General features: G+C 33.9%; 1 protein-coding gene across 4 annotated transcripts in view; it reads left to right on the forward strand.

Moving 5' to 3' along the window:
• VPS35L (VPS35 endosomal protein sorting factor like) overlaps window positions 1-22,109 on the forward strand; it is a 112,286-nt gene that overhangs the window by 82,773 nt on the left and 7,404 nt on the right. For all 4 annotated transcript variants that reach the window (XM_074280929.1, XM_074280928.1, XM_074280931.1 and 1 more), the window contains 2 exons: window positions 2,134-2,299; window positions 14,078-14,196. In XM_074280929.1, coding sequence (XP_074137030.1) covers window positions 2,134-2,299; window positions 14,078-14,196 — 285 coding nt within the window. The remainder of the gene's footprint in view (window positions 1-2,133; window positions 2,300-14,077; window positions 14,197-22,109) is intronic.

Genomic DNA, 22,109 nt, shown 5'->3' on the forward strand with positions numbered 1-22,109 from the left:
TGCACTCTTAGATAACCAATAATATTATTTACTCAGTTTATTTAATTGATTAGCTGATTGAACAAGTAGAAAAATTAATCTTAGTAGTACTGTCTTACTGTCACCATTTTTAGTGCCCCTTGATTGACTCATGCCTAAGAGAGTGAATAAGGTAAATGGCCTTTGTGGCCTCAGGCAGATCAACAAATCTCTCTGAGCCTTTGCTTTCTCTTTGGTAATCCCAGGTATCTTTTAGTTCTAAAACCTCTAAACTGGGCAGCTTTTTGGCACTCTGAGAGTGACCACTAAAGTAACCTCTAGGAGCAGCTAGATGGCATAGTAGATAGAGCACCAGCCCTGAAGTCAGGAGGACCTGAGTTCAAATATGGCCCCAGACACTTACCACTTCCTGGCTGTGTGACCCTGGGCAAGTCACTTAACCCCAATTGCCTCAGCAAAATAAATAAATAATTAAATGAAATAAAAAATAAATGAAGTAACCTCTAAAATTTGAGAACATATTCTCAATTCTGATTCTGGGGGTAGGTCCAACACTGGACAAAACTGTGATGTAAAAAGTTACTCCTTTACTTCCTCTTACATTACTTTTTAACAGGGGATTTTTGAAGACTAGAGGTTGAAAGAATAAATTTAGGGGCCACATGTAGGTCTTTTGAGAGTTGTAGGAGAGATTGCCCAGGGAGTGTAATTTCAGGAGGGCTCCCCAAAAAAATCATGCCACGTTCTTACTGTCATGTGTCATCCTGTCTATTTGTATTCATCTTTACTAATGAGTAATGAAAAACATTTCCTGATAGGCCCTTTCTTTAAACTTAGTCATGATTTTTTCAGTCACAGATTAAAGATTTTCTAATTTTTTGTAACTATATTTTGTTTTGAGCCATCAAAATACTTTTTACTTTCAAATTTTATATTCACTGATGCATGAATACTCAGTGAAAAGTATGATTCTTGCACAACAGCTTAAAAAATACTCATGCTGCTTCTCTTGTGATCTAAAAGCTTGCTTACTATGAGTTACTGACCCTTTGTGGCAATATATTGGACTTTTTTCTTTGGCAATTATAACTCAGAATTGCAGTATCAGTCTGTTTTCAAGACAGTTCTTTAAATAAAATTTAGTTTTCATTATTCAGTGGAACAAAATAAAAGTTTGAAGCAATTGTCAAGAAAGAAAAGGGATAGTGATTTGCCAAATTAAATTAATCTACTAAATGGAAGACAGATTACCATATACTTAATTTTTCTTTGTATAGAGTTCAGATTTCCTAAAGACATGAATGTTTTCTCCCTTATGACCTTTTTTCTTACTCATCCTCACAAAATGTAGCAATATCTTCTAGACTTTAATGGCTTTATCCAGAGGACTGAAAGTATTCCACAAACATTTCCACTGATATCATAAACATCCCTGAAGGTTAATTGCTCTAGTTTCCACTTCTTAGCTTCATCCTTGACTCTTGTATTCTATACACAGCCAGATTCTCTGATGTGGGAATTTAAATTTTGCCATCCATAGAATACTGAATAATTAGTCAACTCTGGTTAATCAACTTTTCTTTCATTTGGTGGGCCAAACAAGGAAAAATCTTTTCTGAGCAAACTGAAAGAATCACCTAAAGGAAACATTTGTTCTTTGTTTAATGTTTATTTTTGAAAGTTTTCTTAACATACTAGAAATGCAGTATTTAAATCTGCCATTACACTAATGTAACAGTTATGGCTTGAAAACATACCTATTGTAGGTGGTTTCTGGGGATTTCATATAATACAAGAATATTAACCTTTTTTTTTTTTTTGTAGAAATTAGTGGGTTTTAAAACTTTCTTAAACACACACAATTTGTATGTAATTTTAGAATTTTAGCCATTAAATTTACACCCTTTATTTTTGTTTGTTTCTTAGGCTTGGCTTGTCTACTAAACAGAATAGAAAATATTGATAATGGGGGATCAAAAGTGCTAAGTAATTTGATGTCTGACTGTATTATTTAACAGCATACTAGTGTGATTTTTTAAAAAAAAGTAAAGCAATTTGTAATTCAATTTCATTACTGTTACTATAACTAAGTTGCTGAACTATTGAATATTTTCCTCCAAGTTGTATGCTTATATAACTGTGATTGCTTCTTAGGATCATCCAGAACAAGGAGTCTTGTTTCTCGTTCGAGGTCTACTAAATGTGATCCAGGACTACACGTGGGAAGATAATAGTGATGACAAAATTCGTATCTATACCAGTGTTTTACATCTCCTCTCTGCAATGAGCCAAGAGACTTATCTCTACCATGTAGACAAAGGTAGCGATGTGTTTTCTTTCTTACTGGTAAATATCCCAGAGTGCATGCACTACTCAACTACCTTAGTGAATCTCATGAAAGTCATACATAAAAATATTATAGTAGATGGCTTTTGAACTCATGTTTAAATATAGCCTTTAAGGCTAACAGCTTTCCTCTATTTAAATACTTGTTGAGAAATTGTATTAATGCCTTTTTTTCCATAAATGCTGCCAATGCTAGTTCTTCATGGATGTGAATGACCAGAATGTTGCATAATCTCTCTATGATCATAGTGCTTTATGAGGATGTTCCCAGGCTTTGGAATTTGTTGAAAGAAACTTATTTAAACAACAAACAGTAATGTGGCATTCTCATATTGGTATTTTTAAAACAATCTCTCACAGAGGATGTAATAGTGGTAAACACAATTTACTTGTACTGATTAATAAAGACTAGTGGAAATGAAATAAACTTCAGAAAAATGTAGCTGAAGTAGACCTTTGAGTAATAGATAATAACATAGAAAAGTAAAAAAGTAAGTAATTGGGTTCTTTTTTTCAGAACACAGATTCAAGTGAATTCTTAGAACTTTTAGAATACATTGTGGCATCAGATTTTCGGTAGTAGAGGTTATAAGGTTAGAGTTGATAAGGACAGGGGCCAGTTTTCCAGATGACTAAAGTTGGAGAAACTTCTATCTTAACACAGCTGTGTTTGGATTGGATGAGGAATTGTGCCTTGACAAGTCTTGTAGCCAGAGAAGTTCCCAAGGAAGAGCAAAAGACTGCATGAATTGGATGAGTTCCACTTTTCTGACTGCTTATTTTATCTTCATGCTGTGGCAGTTGTATAGTCTTGGTACTGATTAAATCTTCAGAAGAAAGGGGTTAAGTAATTATTCCGTTTATAGCTAATTTACCTTACCGGCTTTATTTCAAGATTCATTGGAAAGGCCCAAAGTTGCCTTTAGCACACTAAAATAAGCCTTGGGTTTCCCAACCCATATTCTAAATATGTATATACATATGCTAAACACCTACTAGCATTCTCTAGTGCTGGAATTTTTGACATTGTCAATTCCCAAGAGATTTTTTTTTTTTTCTTGTCTGGTATGGCGACAGCACAAAAGAGCATAATAATGGACTGGCTTTTGCCAAGAGGAATTTTTAAGCTTTAAATGTCAGGTTCATATATTATATTATATAAATTGTGACAGTAAAAATCTCTTATACTGGGGAAAAGTTAAATAAAACCCATGGCTTCAAGAAGAAAGAACAGAATGTTATTATATAACTGAAGTAATTGGTTGTCCTGAAAATTTATACTTTAAGACACAATGATTTATATCGGAGACACTTTGGGTGATTAGTTCTTTTTGGGATAACAGGGAATTGATAAATGTTAATTTATTATTGTTTCAATGAGGCTCAAAAAAGACTCAAGCAAACTTTTTAAAATTCTGTTTTATGGGGGTTCTGAGACTAAAATGGTAGAACTCTATCTTTAAATTTTATATTATCAAGTGTCCTCCATATGATCTCCTGATAACTAAAGAGAAACACATTTTTAATTTTTTTTGAGAATATTTTGCTTCTGAGCAATTGATGCATTAAATAGACACAAATAACATCAGTGTCCTCTGCTTTAAATATGTGAATGAGAATGGAATGAGGAGCTTTTGACTAATGGTTGAGATTTAATTGAATTCAGAGTATCTAGGGTATGCTTCAAATGAGAGTTGACTCTAGTGCTACTTTCCCAAAAAGTGCTTCTCCTTCTCTTTCCATCTTCTGATCCTCACTTTCCAACCTGGGATCCTAGTTTCTTTGTAGCCTAGGATGAATATATATTTATGTACCAACTTCACAAATACCTATATATTCTCTTTATGTGTTGTCTGGGAAGTCTTAAGTCTGTATAGGTTATATGAAGTTTTGTTTCAATTAAAAAGAATTTATTAAATGATTATTATATTTAGGCTACAGAGTTAGATACTGGAAATAAGATATAAAAATAAAATAATTCCTGCCTTCAAGTATCTTATATTTAATGAGACAACCTAACTCAGGATACATAAAATAAATATAAAGTAATTTGGGATGAGGCAAGAGGGATCATCTTTTTCTTTTCTTTTCTTCTTCTTTTTTTTTTTTTTTTTTTTTTTTTTTTTTTTTTTGTATTTCTATTTTAGATGGTAAGACAGTTTTATTCATCAGTAAAAGAGCTGATTCTGGTTTAAAAGAGATTAGGAATTTATGTGAGAAACTAGTCCGGTCTTCAAATGGTAGGTAGACAGATGGAATCCATCCAGTAGCTGATATTTAAGTTGCCCTGTGGCAAAAGTAGCTTTAGTCTTAAGAATAACTTTCATAACTAAATTTTGGAAAATTCCATTGTAGCAGCAACAACAATCATCAGGGATGCTATTATTTAGCAAACCCAGATTCTGTAGAAGTATGATAAATTGAATAATAATCACTCCTATTGCAAAAAGAATCATTGGTTAGGAATTTCATAAATGGCCATTCTCTTAGCACATGTCTGTGTTTATAGATTTTTACTTACCAGAGAATGGTGGCCTAGGACAGTCATGAAGGACTTAAAGCTAAGTGCTTTTTAGGAGAATTGGCAATTACAGATATACCAAAATCAGAGCTAATCAACAGACATTCATTAAATGAATGCTCTATCATGTGCTAACTACTTGAGTTGAAAATATAAAAAGAAGACAGAGCTCAAGAAGTTATGGTCTACTGTGATAATCCTTAAATTATAATGTAAACCAATTAGAAAATGGACTTTGATTTTAAAAATGAAATGGTTTAAAAATAAATATATCTACTATGTAATTTAAATTTTGTTTTCTTTTTACACATTTAATGATCAGTGGAGAGAGGGGATTACAAAATATCTGTTGAAATATTTTTATTTTTTCTTATTAGTTATGATTATTATTGTTGTTTGCCAATGGTACCTCTACTGTTACATGTCTCAGAACTTGTAAAGGATTTCTAAGTTAGTTATGTTTTTGAGGTTCAGAAAATATCCAGTTATTTTATATCTTTCTTCTCATGCACATTGGCTAATCTTCGGCGTCCATTATTTATGATTACCTCATGTCTCACTCTTCTAGCCAAGGACTGAGAACCAATTGTCTGATAAGACAGTTCCAGAATCTTGGTCTGTACATTTACCCTACTTTCTTCTGCATAGTTCCACAAAGTACATATTAGTTGGCTAGTGATACCTTAGTCATTTTCCAAGGATTTGTGGATTTTTAAGGCCTTTTATGCTTTTCTTATAAATATTATAAACTTTTAAAATTATATTTTATTTTTTCTAATTACCTGTAAAGACAAATTTAAACATTCATTTAAAAAAATTTGAGTTCCAAATTTTCTGCTTCCCCTTCCCCAAAACAGTAAGCAATTTGATATGTTATTTATGTACAATCATGTAAAAAATAGTAAATATCATAAATTTAAGATGCTTAGAAACACATCTGACTTTTCCTAGCCTCACCTTCAAATTGAGAGTAATATTTGAAAGCTTAGAAGAGACAAAATCTGCTTAACTTACTGCAAAGAGCCATACATGGCATTATCACATTTGATGTTGAAGAGACAAATGATATGCTAATAGCTAAGCCAATGGTCTTAGGTTTTTCAGTGAACATTTATTTTTAATCAACACACCTAAATTCTATGTACATAATAACTCTTTAGTTTGCCTTCTAACTAGCTACCTTTAAAACATTGGCAATAGAAGATATTTCAGTCATCTTAGATTTCATAAAATCAGTACAATATTTTAGTTTTCCATCAACTTGGAAGTATTAACAGGCCACTTGTGCTTATTCTTTGTATGTCTGTATAACAACACAGCATAAATTTCTCAAGAACTTTTTATATTAATGTTATATTATTTGTAAAGAACTCTCTGTGATAAAAGTTTTAACAAGCATATTGAGCAGTATAAAGTAAGACTCTTTGTTCAAGCTTCTAGAGATGATTATTTTAAAAAAATGATTATAAGCAAATGTGAAAGCAAAAAGGTAAAATTTGTCCCTTAAGGGCAGGGATTATGTTTTATTCCTGGACTTTAAATTATTTTCTCTCATGACTTCTCAACCTTTTTCATTCTTAATGACACCTGTAAATAAATTTTGATTGTTCCATGACCCTCGATAAAAATTGCAGTGGGATGGGAGAAGACTGGGTTTAGTGGAAATAGATGGCAAGCTTTTGAAAAATTATATTTGAGAAGAAAAATTAAGTTAAAAGATATAGATTCTTCAAACTCTATAAGAGATAGTGTGGTGTCATGGAAAATTTTAGGTTTTTTTTCCCACTTCTTAAATATTTTTATTTTCTCCAGTTACATGTGAAACAATTTTCAAAATTTTTATTAAAGCTTTTTATTTTCAGAATATAAACATAATAATTTTTCAACATTGTGTTCCAAATTTTCCCTTTCTTCCTCTCATCCCCCTAGATGGCAAGTAATCCAATATATGTTAAACATGTTAAATCCAATATTTGTGTGTGTGTGTGTGTGTCTCTCTCTCTATATATATGTATATTGTCAGATCATATCAGATCATAAATCGGAAAAAAAATTAAAAAGAAAATAAAAGTACAAGCAAACAACAACAAAAAGAGGAAAATGTTATGTTGTGATCCATACGCAGTTCCCCACAGTTTTCTCTCTGGGTATAGTTGGCTCTCTTCATCACAAGACTATTGGAACTGGCCTCAATCTTCTCATTATTGGAAAGAGCCATGTCCATCAGAATTGATCATCTTATAGTATTATTGTTGCCGTGTATAATGATCTCCTGGTTCTGCTCATTTCACTTAGCATAAATTCTGCTCATTTCACTTAGCATAAATTCATGGAAGTCTCTCCAGGCCTCTCTGAAATCATCCTGCTTATCGTAAAATATTTTTTTTAACATTTGATTTAAAATTTTTGAATTCCAGGTTCTCTTCCTTTCCTCCCTATACCATTGAGAAGGCCCACGTGAAGTTTTATAAAATATTTCCATAAAAGCCATATTGCAAAAGAAAACACAGATCTCTTCCCCCCTCCTAAAAAAAACAAAACAAAACAAAAACAAACACTCAAGAAAAAAAAGGTAAAGAATAAAAGGATGCTTCAGTCTGTATTCAGTTCTGTATTCTATATTCACATTTGGTTCTTTCTTTAAGTATAGCTAATAGTTATTTTCATCATAAATCCTTCAGAGCAGTCTTGAATCATTGTATTGCTGAGAATTGCAGTCATTCACACCTGATTATTCCACAACTTTGCTGCATTTCATTTTTCTTGAGTTCAGGATCTTGAAGGACTTTTCAAGGATTCTCTCTATCTAAGGATGTTTAGTGTATAAGAGAAAACTTGGAAGGGAAGTATATTTGCTTTCTTCACATATCTGAAGGGCTAGTATGTAGAAGAAGAATTAAACTTTTTGGAATGTAAAGCAGTGTGGTGGAGTAGAAGTATATTACTTGGAGTTGAGAGACGTGGGCTCAAGCCCTACATATAACACTGGTTGAGCTACCATGGACAAATCTCAGTTTCTTTATCACTAAAATGGAGTTAAAAATACTTGCACTGCTTACTGTAGAAAGTTACTTTAAGGAAATTACTTTATAATTCATAAAATGCCTTTTACATGTGATTATATTGGCCCCATTATTCTAGGTATGTGGGATGGCTAAAACAAGAGCATGGAGGATGAGACTAGAAATGGAGGATGTGGAAATTAGAGAGCAGACTGATTTGTTTGGATCACAGAACACACAGGAGGTACAATAAAGTCCAGTGGGACTAGAAGGACAATTTGGGGTCAAGTCCTAGAGGGCTTTAAAAGCTAAACAAAATAGTTTTCATTTGATCTTAAGAGGCAATAGAAAATCACTTGAATTGTTAGAATAAAGAAGCTACATGGATAGTTCTGGGGTTAAAGGGAAATATTTTGGCAGAAGTTTTTAGGCTGGACTGAAGTGGCAAGAAATCTGAGGGCCAGTGAAGAGGTTGTTGCAGTAATATAGACAAGGCTTCTTAAACTTTTTCTACTCTTCACCCTTTTTTACCTGAGAAATTTTTATGTGACTCTGGCTATGTAGGTATATAAAATTTATTATCAGTAAATGTTTGATAGAAATACAAATCAAACATTTGCTGATAATAAATCATAATTTGCAACTCCTACATTCCATAATGAGACCCCATAAGGGATTTTTAACCACAGTTTAAGAAACTGGGATATAGACAGGTAGTGAGTGTCTAAAATATAGTAGTATCTGGCTGTGTGAATAAGAGAAAGAAGAGCTCAGATGTGAAAGATGCTGTGGATGGAGAAACTAAAAATTTGACAATTGATTAGCTATGTGGTATGAAGGAAAAGAGGAATTGAAGATAATGCTGAAGTGATAAGGCTAGGAAACTGGAAGGAAGTCTATTCCATAGACATTGGTAAGTTTGGAAGAGGGGAAAGTTTGGGAGAAAGAGAATGAGGTCAGTTTAAGAAATGCTCAGAATTCTGGAGAGCAATTTGGAACTAAGCCCAAAGGACTATAAAATTGTGCATACCCTTTGATCTAGCATAACCACTTCTAAGTCTATATCCTGAACATATACTCCCCCCCTCCTCCAAAAAAGGGAAAAAGTATCTATTTGTACAAAAATATTTATAGCAGCTTTTTTTTTGTGGTGCCTAAGAATTGGAAATCAAAGATAGGCCCATTAATTGGAAACGGCAGGTTAATTTCAGAAAAACCTAGAAAGACATGAACTGATACATAGTGAATAAAATCAAGAGAACGTTGTACGTGGTAACAATAATATTGTACAGTGAAGAACTGAGAATGATGAACTGTTCTCAGCAATACAGTGATTCCAAATAACTCCAGAGGACTCTGACGAAGCATATCTGTCTCCAGAGAAAGAATAGATATTGTTTGAATATAGCTTGAAGCATACTATTTTTCACTTTTTCTTTCATTTTTTTCTTTTATTTCAATCTTATACAAAATAATTAATATAGAAATGTTTTACATGATTGTATATAATACAATATATAATAAAATGTTAGTTTACTGTCTTAGGAAGTGGGGGGAGAAGGAGGAAGGAATAAAATTTGGAACTCAAAACTTTTTTTTTAAATGTTAAAAATTGATTTAATATATAATTGGGAAAAAATAAAATATATTAAATTCAAAGAAGATTTGCCCCCCCCCCCAAAAAAAAAATGCTGAGTTGGTATCTCTGAGATCCTCTTTGAAATGTCTTGTAGGCAATTGATGATAAGAGATTGAACTTCAGAGGAGAATCTAGGATTTGATTTAGTGTGTCCTCTCTATAAAGGTGATAGGTAAACCTGTAAAAGTTGATGAGGTTATAAGAGCATAGAGGGAGAAGAGGACTTAAGATAGAAACTTACAGAAAAGTAGAAAGTCAAGACTGTGATGAGCTAGTAAAAGAGCCTTGAGAAAAAGCAGTCTGGAAGAGAACCAGAAAAGAGAAGTGTCATGAAAACTCAGAGAAGACAGAGTATTAAGAAGGAGGTCAGTAGGGTAAAGTGCAGCTTAATAGAATTAGAAGAACGACTATTAAGGCAAGACCAGCAGATTTGCCAATTGAGAAGACTCTTAAGTAGTAACATAGGAGAGAGCAGTTTCAATTAAGTGATGAGACTGGAAATCAAATTTCAAAAATTTGAGGAATTAAAGGAAAGTAGAATCAACAAGAATAGACAACTTTTTCAAAGAATTTGTCTAAGAAAGGAAGAAATACCTAGGATAATTCTAGGGAGTAAAAGATGGACATATTTGAAGGCACCCCTTCCTAGGGAGAATAGGGTAACTGAGGCAATCTGCTTTATTAGGCGAAAGAGAAGGGGATCACATATGTAGGTAGAGGGTTTGGCATTAGTAAGAAAGACTACCTCTTAGAAAATAGTAAGAAGAAGGAGAGAGTGAGAGGAGGTTTGAAGGCTGAGAATGGGAGAAAAGGAAACTCACAAGAACAGATTAAATTTTTTCAGTAAAGTAAGATGCAATGTCCTTGGATGAGAGGGGAGGAAGTATGTAGGAGTTTAAAGAGGGAAAAGAATGAGAATGGCTTCTCTAAGGAGGGATAGAATCAATCAGGCAGCAAAGTGTCCCCTTGCTATGGTGGAGCTCCAGTGATATTGGGTAGCATGAATTTGTGACATGCCCAGGGCATATAATGATGAGACTTTGGATATGCTTGGTGGGAGGGATCCAGAGCTGGCTTGGCAAGTCTGAATGTTGACAGAGAACTGGATAGGGTGAGGGGTTTTGAAGGAGAAGACTATGACATTAAAATAGCGTCAGCTGGAGGGAGAAGAAAGTGAAGTAATGTGAGTGTAATAGTCCAAGAAGGTGCTGAGGACTGGAAGGATTTGCAGTCTCGGTGAGGGTGAAGAATAGGTTTAGTAAGAGTAAGGTGTAGGGAGAAGTAGAATGGTACAAAACCATGGTCAGAAAGTTGGATTTCCATGATTCTTATTAAGGAAGTAGAGAATTTGTGGGTACTTTTGAGATCTCATGTGTGACCATGCATCCCCATCAGTAAATGAAATGCAGTGGAAGCCATAATTTTTATTTTAAAAAATTTTTTTTTAAATTTTATTTAAAACAATTTAAAATTAATTTTATAATTATAACATTTTTTGACAGTACATATACATAGGTAATTTTTTGCAACATTATCCCTTGTACTCCCTTCTGTTCCGAATTTTTCCCCTCCTTCCCTCCACCCCCTCCCCTAGATGGCAGGCATTCCCATACATATTACATATCTTATAGTATATCCTAGGTACAATATATATGTGCAGAACTGAATTTTGTTGTTGTTGTTGCAAAGGAAGAATTGTATTCGGAAGCTAAAAATAATCTGGGGAGAAAAACAAAAAATGCTAACAGTTTACACTCATTTCCCAGTGTTCCGTCTCTGGGTGTAGCTGATTCTGTCCATCATTGATCAATTGGAATTGGATTAGCTCTTCTCTATGTTGAAGATATCCACTTCCATCAGAATACATTCTCATATATTATTGTTGTTGAAGTGAATAATGATCTCCTAGTTCTGCTCGTTTCACTCAGCATCAGTTGATGTAAGTCTCTCCAAGCCTCTCTGTATTCCTCCTGTTGGTCATTTCTTACACAACAATAATATTCCATAACATTCATATACCGTAATTTACCCAACCATTCTCCAATTGATGGATATCCATTCATTTTCCAGTTTCTAGCCACTACAAAAAGGGCTGCCACAAACATTTTGGCACATACAGATCCCTTTCCCTTCTTTAGTATTTCCTTGGGATATAAGCCCAGTAGTAGCACTGCTGGATCAAAGGGTATGCACAGTTTAATAACTTTTTGGGAATAATTCCAGATTGCATTCCAGAATGGTTGGACTCTTTCACAACTCCACCAACAATGCATCAGTGTCCCAGTTTTCCCACATCCCCTTCAACATTCATCACTATTTGTTCCTGTCATCTTAGCCAATCTGACAGGTGTGTAGTGGTATCTCAGAGTTGTCTTAATTTGCATTTCTCTGCTCAGTAGTGATTTGGAACACTCTTTCATATGAGTGGAAATAGTTTCAATTTCATCATCTGAAACTTGTCTGTTCATATTCTTTGGCCATTTATCAATTGGAGAATGGTTTGATTTCTTATAAATTAGAGTCAATTCTCTGTATATTTTGGAGAGGAGGCCTTTATCAGAACCTTTAACTGTAAAAATGTTTTCCCAATTTGTTACTTCCCTTCTAATCTTGTTTGGATTAGTTTTGTTTGTACAAAAGCTTTTTAATTTGATGTAATCAAAATTTTCTATTTTGTGATCAATAATGATCTCTAGTTCTCCTTTGGACACAAATTCCTTCCTCCTCCACAAGTCTGAGAGGTAAACTATCCTATGTTCCTCTAATTTATTTATGATATTTATGATATTTATGTTCTTTATGCCTAAATCTTGGACCCATTTTTATCTTATCTTAGTATATGGTGTTAAGTGTGTATCTATGCCTAGCTTCTGCCATACTAAATTCCAGTTTTCCCAGTAGTTTTTGTGAAATAATGAATTCTTATCCCAAAAGTTGGTATCTTTGGGTTTGTCAAATACTAGATTGCTATTTTTATTCACTATCTTGTCCTGTGAACCTAACTTATTCCACTGATCAACTAGTCTATTTCTTAGCCAATACCAAATGGTTTTGGTGCTTGTTGCTTTATAATATAATTCTAGATCAGGTACAGCTAGGCCACGTTCATTTGATTTTTTTTTCATTACTTCCCTTGAAATTCTCGACCTTTTGTTCTTCCATATGAATTTTGTTATTTTTTCTAGGTCATTAAAATAGATTCTTGGGAGTCTGATTGGTATAGCACTAAATAAATAGATTAGTTTAGGGAGTATTGTCATCTTGATTATATTTGGAAGCCATCATTTTTAAGCAGAGTAAGGAAATGAGAGGCTCGGGAGTATAAGGGAGTACCTTTGGGAAGGTAGAGGTTCCCTAGTGAAAGAGCAAGAGTTGGGCAGGAGAGGAAGATGCTGATCCAGGTGCTGAACCCCTTGAGAAAGGAGGAAGCAAGACTTGGTGGTCAAACAACTACCATAATTTGGATTGAGTGAAAAATTTGTGTGGTTGTCAAAGCAGGAAAGGTTGTTGAATAATAGAGAAAATTAGAAGCTTTGGGAGTAACAATGAGGAGCAAAGAATCACCTGGCTTTTCTCTGGGGTGGTGTATAAAGAGAAAGGACAAAGAGTGCTTGATAGGGTGAGTTAGGATGCCATTAAGGAGAGCTAGATCTCTGTAGGTTTAGTTAATGGAAGTACCTGAGAGAAGGAGGACCAAGATGAAGGGAAGCTCCTTCATTATAGATTGGAAATTCCTTAGGGCACAGTGGAAGGGGAAGGCAATGCTGGCATAGGACACAGGTAGGATATAGGTTTTGAAGGATGAGAATAAGAGAATGAAAAGTGGATATTGGGAATTATTTGCTCCTGTGTGATGTAATCATTTAGGGAAAATACATAGGAACCATGGAGTTGTAGAGGGAGGCAGATAAATGGCAAAACTCTCAGTTCCCAAGGTACAGAGATCATCGATCTGAAGCTGGGTCTGAGTTCACCCTAACCTGTGTTGATTATGTTGATGGTATAACGAAATGTTCTAGGACAGACCAAAGTAAGTTTTCAAGTATAGGAAAAAAATTAGAGGGGATACTACTTGAGTAAAGACATTTTTTGATACTTAACTATTTTTTTCTTAGCTTTTAAATAGTGTTGAAATGTTTGCATAATCTGGATTATGTTAGGTCCCTGTACTAAGGAGAGGACCACAGAGATACTTCTGTGCTAGCATTCCCTTGACCTCCCCTTGATTCAGGTGAGATAATGGTTTACTAAAGTGCTCAGAAGTGATGAGGAATGGGTACTTTGAACATGGTTGAGGGAATATGTTTTTATTATTTTTCTTCAGATTCATTTTTTAAAATATGGGTTCTATTACTAGCCAGTGGGAGGGAAAGTGTAACACTGCAGGATGTCTGTTAGATGATACACATGTTTTCTTTGTAGTAACCAAGTTCCCAGGCCCACAGGAACTTGGTTATGCCATTTCCATTTTGTTTTCCAAATTTCCTCAACATCTGTTGATACTGTCTTTTTCTTCTTACTCATTCCCTTGGAAAAAGATAAAAGTTTGCCCAGGATGGATTTCTTACATTTCATTGTTTGTCCACTTAGTTGATTCCAACGACAGCCTCTATGGGGGAGACTCAAAATTTCTGGCTGAAAACAACAAGCTTTGTGAGACCGTGATCACACAGATCCTAGAACACCTCAAAGCCCTGGGAAAAGATGAGGTACGTTGACTTGACACTGTACTTCTGTGAGAGTCTATGGCCTTCTAAGCATGAGATGGAATATATATTTTTTTAATTTTATAATTATAAATTTTTTTTGACAGTATATATGCATGAGTAATTTTTTTAATAACATTATCCCTTGTATTCATTTTTCCAAATTATCCCCTCCCTCCCTTTACTCCCTCCCCTAGATGACAGGCAATCCAATACATTTTACATGTGTTGCAGTATAACCTAGATACAATATATGTGTATAAATACCATTTTCTTGTTGCACATTAAGTATTAGATTCCGAAGGTACATGTAACCTGGGTAGATAGACAGTAGTGCTAACAATTTACATTCACTTCCCAGTGTTCCTTCTCTGGGTGTAGTTGTTTCTGTCCATCATTGATCACCTGGAAGTGAGTTGGATCTTCTTTATGTTGAAGATATCCACTTCGAGATGGAATATATTCAGAATGGAGAAGTTATTATGATATTTCTTGAATTATGAAATATTTTTGATTATTGGGATTTCCCCTCTATTATAATGCAGAGTTATTTTTGTACATTAAGTTGTTACATATGGTCATTATGATGGACAAGATTCAAGAATCCAGAAATGCCTTTTAATTAGCTTATCCTATTCCCATATATCCTTACTCCCACAAAGAACTTGTGAAATGTACTTTTAATGCCAGATCCATCAGCTTTTGTGAATTCAGAACTTATCCTTGACAGGGGGCATAGAGACTTTTTGCTTTTTCACCTTGATGGTGGTAGTTTCGTTCTAGTGCCGTGATGACCACTGTTTACATTTTGAAAGAGTTGGGCCAAACTTAGGAATTAGGACCCTGGGTCCTTATTCGAATTCTTGTTTGGTGGAGATAGATCAGTCAGATTTAATTCTCTCTACCCTTTCTCCAGGTATGACCTGTTTCATAAATTCAAAATGCATTCAAAGTGTTAAATGCCATCTTGTCTGTTAGGGGAAAGTAATAGAGGTACTGAGAGTGAGTAAGCATCATATAATGGATAGAATTTGGGTTTGAAGTCAAAGACCTGGGTTGAAATCCTACCTCTGACATGTAATGTATGTGTGACTAGGGGCACACATCTTTTATCCCTTCTTAATCTGTCTCCCCATTTATAAAATGGAATCATATGTGGTGCATGTCAGGATTATTGTTTCACTTAAATATGATTATGTCTTTAAAGCCTTTTATTATGTATGATACAAATTCCAGTTGCTAGTGATTTTATGATAATATCTTTATTACTTGTGACTAATATACCACTTGGACTTCTTCCAATATTAGCTTTTTATTCTTTGACTATTCAAGTTTTCAATTCAGGCAAATGAGGATTATGAGCTTTGAGTATTTCTTTTTCCCCAGTTTTAAAATAAATTTTTATTGATGTATTTTGAAGGTAAGTCTATTCTTTACTTTATCTATTCATTGAATATTAGGTGTTATTCTAAGGATTATAGATCTAGAGGTGGAGGAGTGTTCTGCATCCTAATCTCACAGATAAGGAAATTGAGGCTGAGGGATATTAAATGACTTGTCCCAAAGTCATACAAGAAGTACAAATCAAAAGTTGGATTTTGAACCCAATTCTTTGATTCTTTTCTCCTGTACTATACTGCAGAGACACTGAAATCTCTCAATTATGACCTTCCCATTTAAGTAATTTATTTGCTCCTCCATTAATCTGGGCAATCTATATTTTTGTAGGTATTCATCTATTTTACTTAGGTTATCAAATTTATTGGCATAAAGTTGGGCAAAGTAACTCTTAATTATTGCTCTAATTTCCTCTTCATTAATGGAAAGTTCTCTCTTTTCATTTTTGAGACTAATTATTTGATTTTCCTCTTTCTTTTTTCTAATCAGATTTACCAAAGGGTTATCTATTTTATTGTTTGTTTGTTTTTTTTCATAAAAATCCACTCTTAGTTTTTTATTTATTAATTCAATAGTTTTTTTTTTAATTTTCAATTTTATTAATTTTAATTTTAGAATTTCAAGTTTAGTATTTGAATGGGGGTTTTTAATTTGGTCTTTTTCTAGCATTTTAAGTTGCAAGCCCAAGTCATTAATCTTCTCTTTTTCTATTTTATTCAAGTAAGCCTCTAATTTTGGTATGATGTCTCATCATTGTCATTTTCTTGGGTGAAATTATTGTGTCTATGATTTAGAATCATTCTTTAGGATGAGATTATTTAGTTTCCAATTTATTTTTGGTCTATTTACCCCTAGCTTTTTGTTGAATGTAGTTTTTATTGCATCATAATCTGAAAAGTATGCATTTACTATTTCTACCTTTTTGCATTTAATTTTGAGGTCTCTATGTCCTAATATATGGTCAATTTTTTTTTTTTTTGTTTTGTTTTTGTTTTAAGTCTGGGGTTAAGTGACTTGCCCAGGATCATATAGCTAGGAAGTGTTAGGTGTTTGAGATCAGATTTGAACTCGGGTCCTCCTGAATTCAGGGTTGGTGCTCTATCCACTGCACCACCTAGATGCCCCTATATGGTCAATTTTTGTATAGGTTCCATGAACTCTTTTTTGTATACTCCTTTTTGTCTCCATTCAGTTTTCTCCAAAGATCTATCATACCTAATTTTTCTAATATTCTATTTACCTCTTTAATTTCTTTCTTATTTATTTTGTGGTTTGATTTATCTAGTTCTGAGAGTGCAAGGTTGAGATCTTCCACTATTATAATTTTGCTGTCTATTTCTTCTTGCAGCTCTTTTAACTTTTCCTTCAGGAATTTAGATGCTATACCACTTGGTGCATATATATGTAGTATTGATATTACTTCGTTATCTATGCTATTCTTTAGTAAGATATAGTTTCCTTCCTTATCTCTTTTAATTAGATCAATTTTTGCTTTTGCTTGCTCTAAGATCAGGATGGCTACCCCTGCTTTTTTAAATTTTATTTTAACTGAAGCATAATAGATTCTGCTCCAGCCTTTTACCTTTATTCAATATGTATCATCCTGCTTTAAATGTGTTTCCTTTAAACAACATAAAAGCATTCTGGCTTTTAATCCAGTCTGTTATCCACCTCTGTTTTATGGAAGAGTTTACCCCATTCACATTTACTGCTAAAACTACTAATTCTGTATTTCCTGCCATCTTATGATCCCCAGATTATACTTTTCTCTTTTCTTTTCCCTCTTCTCCCCTTCCCCAGTATTTAACTTAATGGGTATCACTTGCTTCAAGCAGCCCTCCCCCTTTGGAATCCTTCTCCCTTAGAGTTCCTCCCCCTTTCTTATACCTTTCCCCTACTATTTCTGTATTCCCTCCTATTTAGTCTATCCCTTCCCTTTTTGCTTTTCCCCTCACACTTTTCATTAAGGTGAGAGAGAAGTTTCTCTTTAAACCAAATATGTATAATATTTTCTCTTTGAGTCAACTCTAATGAGAGTAAGATCCGTACAATTTTTATCCCCCTCCCTTCTTCCCTGCAGATACAATAGGTTTCCTTTGCTTCTTCATGAGATGTAATTTCCCTCTTTACCTCCACTTTTCCCATTTTCTGGTGCTGTAGTTCCTTTTTTATATTATAACAATAAAATCAAATTACACATGCACTCTCTATGTATACCCATAACAGAAATACAGTTTTTAAGAGTTTAACTTTTTATGCTTCTCTTATGTCCTATATTTGGAAGTCAAATTTTTTGTTTAGCTTTGATTTTTTCATTAGAAATAAATGAAATTCACCTGTTTCACTGAATGACCATCTTCTTCTCTGGGAAAAAATGCTCAGCTTAGCTGGGTAGTTTATTCTTGGCCATATTCGAAGTTCCTTTGCCTTTTGGAATATCAGATTCCAGGCCTTTAAATCCTTTAATGTGTTTGCTGCTAGATCTTGAGTGATCCTTATTGTGGCTCCTTGGTATTTAAATTGTTTTTGTAATATTTTTATCTTGGTCTGATAGTTCTAGAATTTAGCCATGATATTCCTTGGAGTTTTAATTTTGGCGTCTCTTTCAGGAGGTGTTTGATGAATTCTTTCAATGGCTATTTCACCTTCTGATTCTATGACATCTGGGCAGTTCTCTTTGATGATTTCCTGAAAAATAGTGTCTAGGCTCTTTTTTTCATCATAATTTTCAGGGAATCCAATAATCCTTAAATTATCTCTTCTAGATCTAATTTCCAGGTCTGTTGTTTTCCCAAGTAGATATTTAACATTTTTTCTTTTCTTTTTCTTTTTTTTTTTTTTGGTTTTACTTGACTGATTCTTGATGTCTCATTGATTCATTCATTTCCATTGGTTCAGTTCTAATTTTTAATGAATTATTTTCTTCATTTACTTTTTTTATTCTTTTTGTAATTGACCAATTGAGTTTTTAAATGAGTTGTTTTGTTCTGTGGAATTTTTTTCCATTTCACAAATTTTTTTGAAAAGAGTTATTTTCTTTTTCCAATTCACGAGTTCTGTTTTCCTGGGAGTTCTTTACCTTTTTCTTTTCACATTTGAGGGAATTGTTTTCTTTTTCTGCTTTATCAAATCTTTCTTTTAATGAGTTATATGCCTTTTTAAAAATTCTCTTGCAGAGTTTTTTTCCTTTTCCCATCCTTCTTCTAACTCTCTTTTAAGATTGTTTTTAATTTCTTCTAGGAGAGCCATGTGTAGTGGGAACCAAGTTTATCACCCTTTGGGGCTTCATCTGGAGACAGGGTCATGGCTTGCTTGAGTCTAAAGTTGTCAAATTTTGAGAGTTGTTTATTAGATATAATGTTGATCTTTGCTTGAACTTTAGTAAATTATGATTTTTTTTAATTGGGCTTGTGATTTCATTGGTTTAAAGAACTTTAGGGGCAAAAACTTTCTCTACCAATGCAGATTAGCAACTGCTTTGCAATTTGTTCTTAAAAAATTGCATGAGAAATTAAGTATCTTGCCTAGTGCCATGTAAGTGTCAAAGATATGGCTTGTACCCAAGGCTTCTTGTGTCTAAGGCTGGCTCTTGGAGGTTTGTGTGAGCTATCCTAACAACAACTATAGATCCCCCTCTGAATTTAACACTTTTTTGTGGTTTTTATGAAGCAAAAGTAGTTATGATTTGTCACAGGTTTCAGGTGTGTTTTTTGTTTGTTTGAAACTCAAACATATTTTGGAGGTCCAGAGAGAGAGAAAAAGCTAACTTGTGAGCCTGAAGGACTGGGAGTATCCTGTTGTCCTCCATAGCAATAGGAAAAGTAAGAAGGGGAGACAGTCTAAGGAGAAAGATAATGAGTTTTGTTCTGGGCATATTGAGTTTAAAATGTCTAGTGGATATCAGTTCAAAGCGTGTGAAAGTCAGTTTAGAGATGAGAAAGAAAGTCAATAAATTGTAAGAAACGACCACCAAGATGATTTCAGAGAGGCCTGGAGAGGCCTACATGAACTGATGCTAAGTGAAATGAGCAGAACCAGGAAATCATTATACGTGGCAACAAGACTATACGATGATCAATTCTGATGGACGTGGCTCTTTTCAACAATGAGATAATTCAAACCAATTCCACTTGTTCAGTGATGAAGAAAGCCATCTATACCCAGAGAGAGGACCATAGGAACAGAATGTGGAACACAACATAGCACTCTCTGTTGTTATTTGCTTGCATTTTTTCTTTCCCAGTTTTTTTCTTCCTTCTTGATCTGATTTTTCTTGTTCAACAAGATAACTGTATAAATATGTATACATATATTGGATTTAACATATTTTAACATATTTAACATGTATTGGACTACCTGCCAGCTGGGGAGGGGGTGGGGGGAAAGAGGGGGAAAATTTAAAACAAAAAGTTTTGTAAGGATCAATTTGGAAAAACTACTCATGCATGTGTTTTGTAAATAAAAAATTTTAATTAAAAAAAAAGTCAACAGACTGAAGCAAAATAGTTACATTTGAGCATCATCAGCATAGAGATGTTAATTAAGTTCAGGGAAGCTGTTGAGAAAAACAATGGCTTTGGAGATTTGGGTAGGTTTCAGCAATATAACCCCTTGAAGTTTATTCAGAAAGAAGCATATTCATCTCTTGGTGCATGTGAAGAAAGGTTTGGCTGTTATTTATTTAGGATACTAAGGCACTGAACCTCCTACCCTCTGAGAAAGCCCCCAAGCTTATTTCCTACTATGTTCTTGGCATGGGTGGTGAGTATGTGCCTTTTAATTCAATTTAACAAATATTTATGGAACCTCTTCTATATTAGAGACATTGAGCCACATTGAAGAGCATACATGAAATAAAAGGTAATCTCCCTGGTTCCAAGGAACTTATCTTCTGAGGTAGAAGAGGGAATAAGAACTGTTTAATGTAAATAAAATGTGATGAAGACATAAAGGGGAACAAAGAAAATGTTAGGAAATTTTTAAAAAGAGAGGGAACATTTCTAGCTTGGGAGAACAGGGAAGGAAAAGGGTAGGATGCTTTAGGATTGATCAAGATTGAAACATGGAAGCATTGTAGTCATAATAAGAAATGATAAAATATAAATTCATTGGCTTGGTGAGAGACTGGAATATTGAACATACTGTCAGATGTGGACATTTTGGTTGGTCCTAGAAATTTTTTTTAAATCTTTGTTAAAAGAAAAAGCTCACTGGATCAGTGGATGGGTGAGATAAATTTAGGAATATGATATAAACAGAAGAGTCATCAATAAAGAATTGGTAAAATCACTGGCATTAAAATAAATGGTAACACTGTAGTGTTTGAGAAGATGGCTTAGAGTTCATCCAACACAGGTGCTAGCATATGTCATGTTGAAATTAAGGAATGGAATGAACAAAGGCAGCAGGGGGAAATGAAGAATGATTTAAAGCCTGATTTGGCTGGAGTGGAGTTATGTGAAAGCTAAAGCTGGACAGTTAAATTATCACTACATTGTACAGGGCTTTCAATGCCAAGCTAAGGAATTTGACTTTATTTTTATAAAAGTGAGAAGTGTCTATATACTTTATTAGTGTTAAGGATAAAGCCCCTGGTTGATATAATCTGGCATATTGATTGATGTTAATTACATTAATGACCAGGCAAATCTTTACATTTTTTGATTACATTAATTACATTAATGACCAGGCAAAATTTGAGCTTTTTTTTATTCATGTTACAGTTGAAATAAAGGTAAACTGAGGCACAAAGTTTTGAGCCTGATCAATTTATTGACAAAACGTGCATTTGCAAATAAACAGTGTCTCAGATCCCTTAGAAAAGTTAAGACCCATGAATAAGGGGGGCAGCTATCTTTATAGACAAAAAGGGAGCATCCAACATAGAAAGTAGCATCATAGACAGGAAAACTATATATTGGCTACAAAGTCTGTAGAGTCACAGATGTGAGGAACAATATGATTGGCTGGAAATTGGAAATGAGGAGTTAGCAATAACCTTTCCTTCCATTTTGGTGCTAAATACAAATAAAAACAATACAATATTAAACTAACCTTCCTTGGATAATAGACTAGATTCCCTGGCATCTATCTGCATCCTTCAAGGATGTCCTTGAAGCAAGAATAGAAGAGTGATTAGCAGCTAAGGGAACTGAGCTTCCAAACTTAGAGACAATGAATGATTTACAAGAAAGCTGAATTTTCAAATTTAACTCTGAAACAAATGAAATATGACTTAGGCAATTAGAAAAATGTTAGCAGTGATACAGAATGAAATCAGTAACAAAATAGACTGAATTAGATTTTCCCAGTTTTCATTAGATGCTTGGCTCTATTAGGATTTCACTTCTGATTGTACAATCAGATTTAGAACCTCCTCATTTCAGATGAGGAAAACGAGACCTAAGAGATTAGGTGACCAGCAAGAGGCTGAGCTGGGATTTATGCCATGTCTCTTACTCTAGGACCAGCACCTTTTTCATCCCGACAGGAGTGAATGTCACTTTGTCACTCTGATT

Source organism: Sminthopsis crassicaudata, chromosome 1 (genome assembly GCF_048593235.1).
Source record: "Sminthopsis crassicaudata isolate SCR6 chromosome 1, ASM4859323v1, whole genome shotgun sequence".
NCBI lineage: Eukaryota > Metazoa > Chordata > Mammalia > Dasyuromorphia > Dasyuridae > Sminthopsis > Sminthopsis crassicaudata.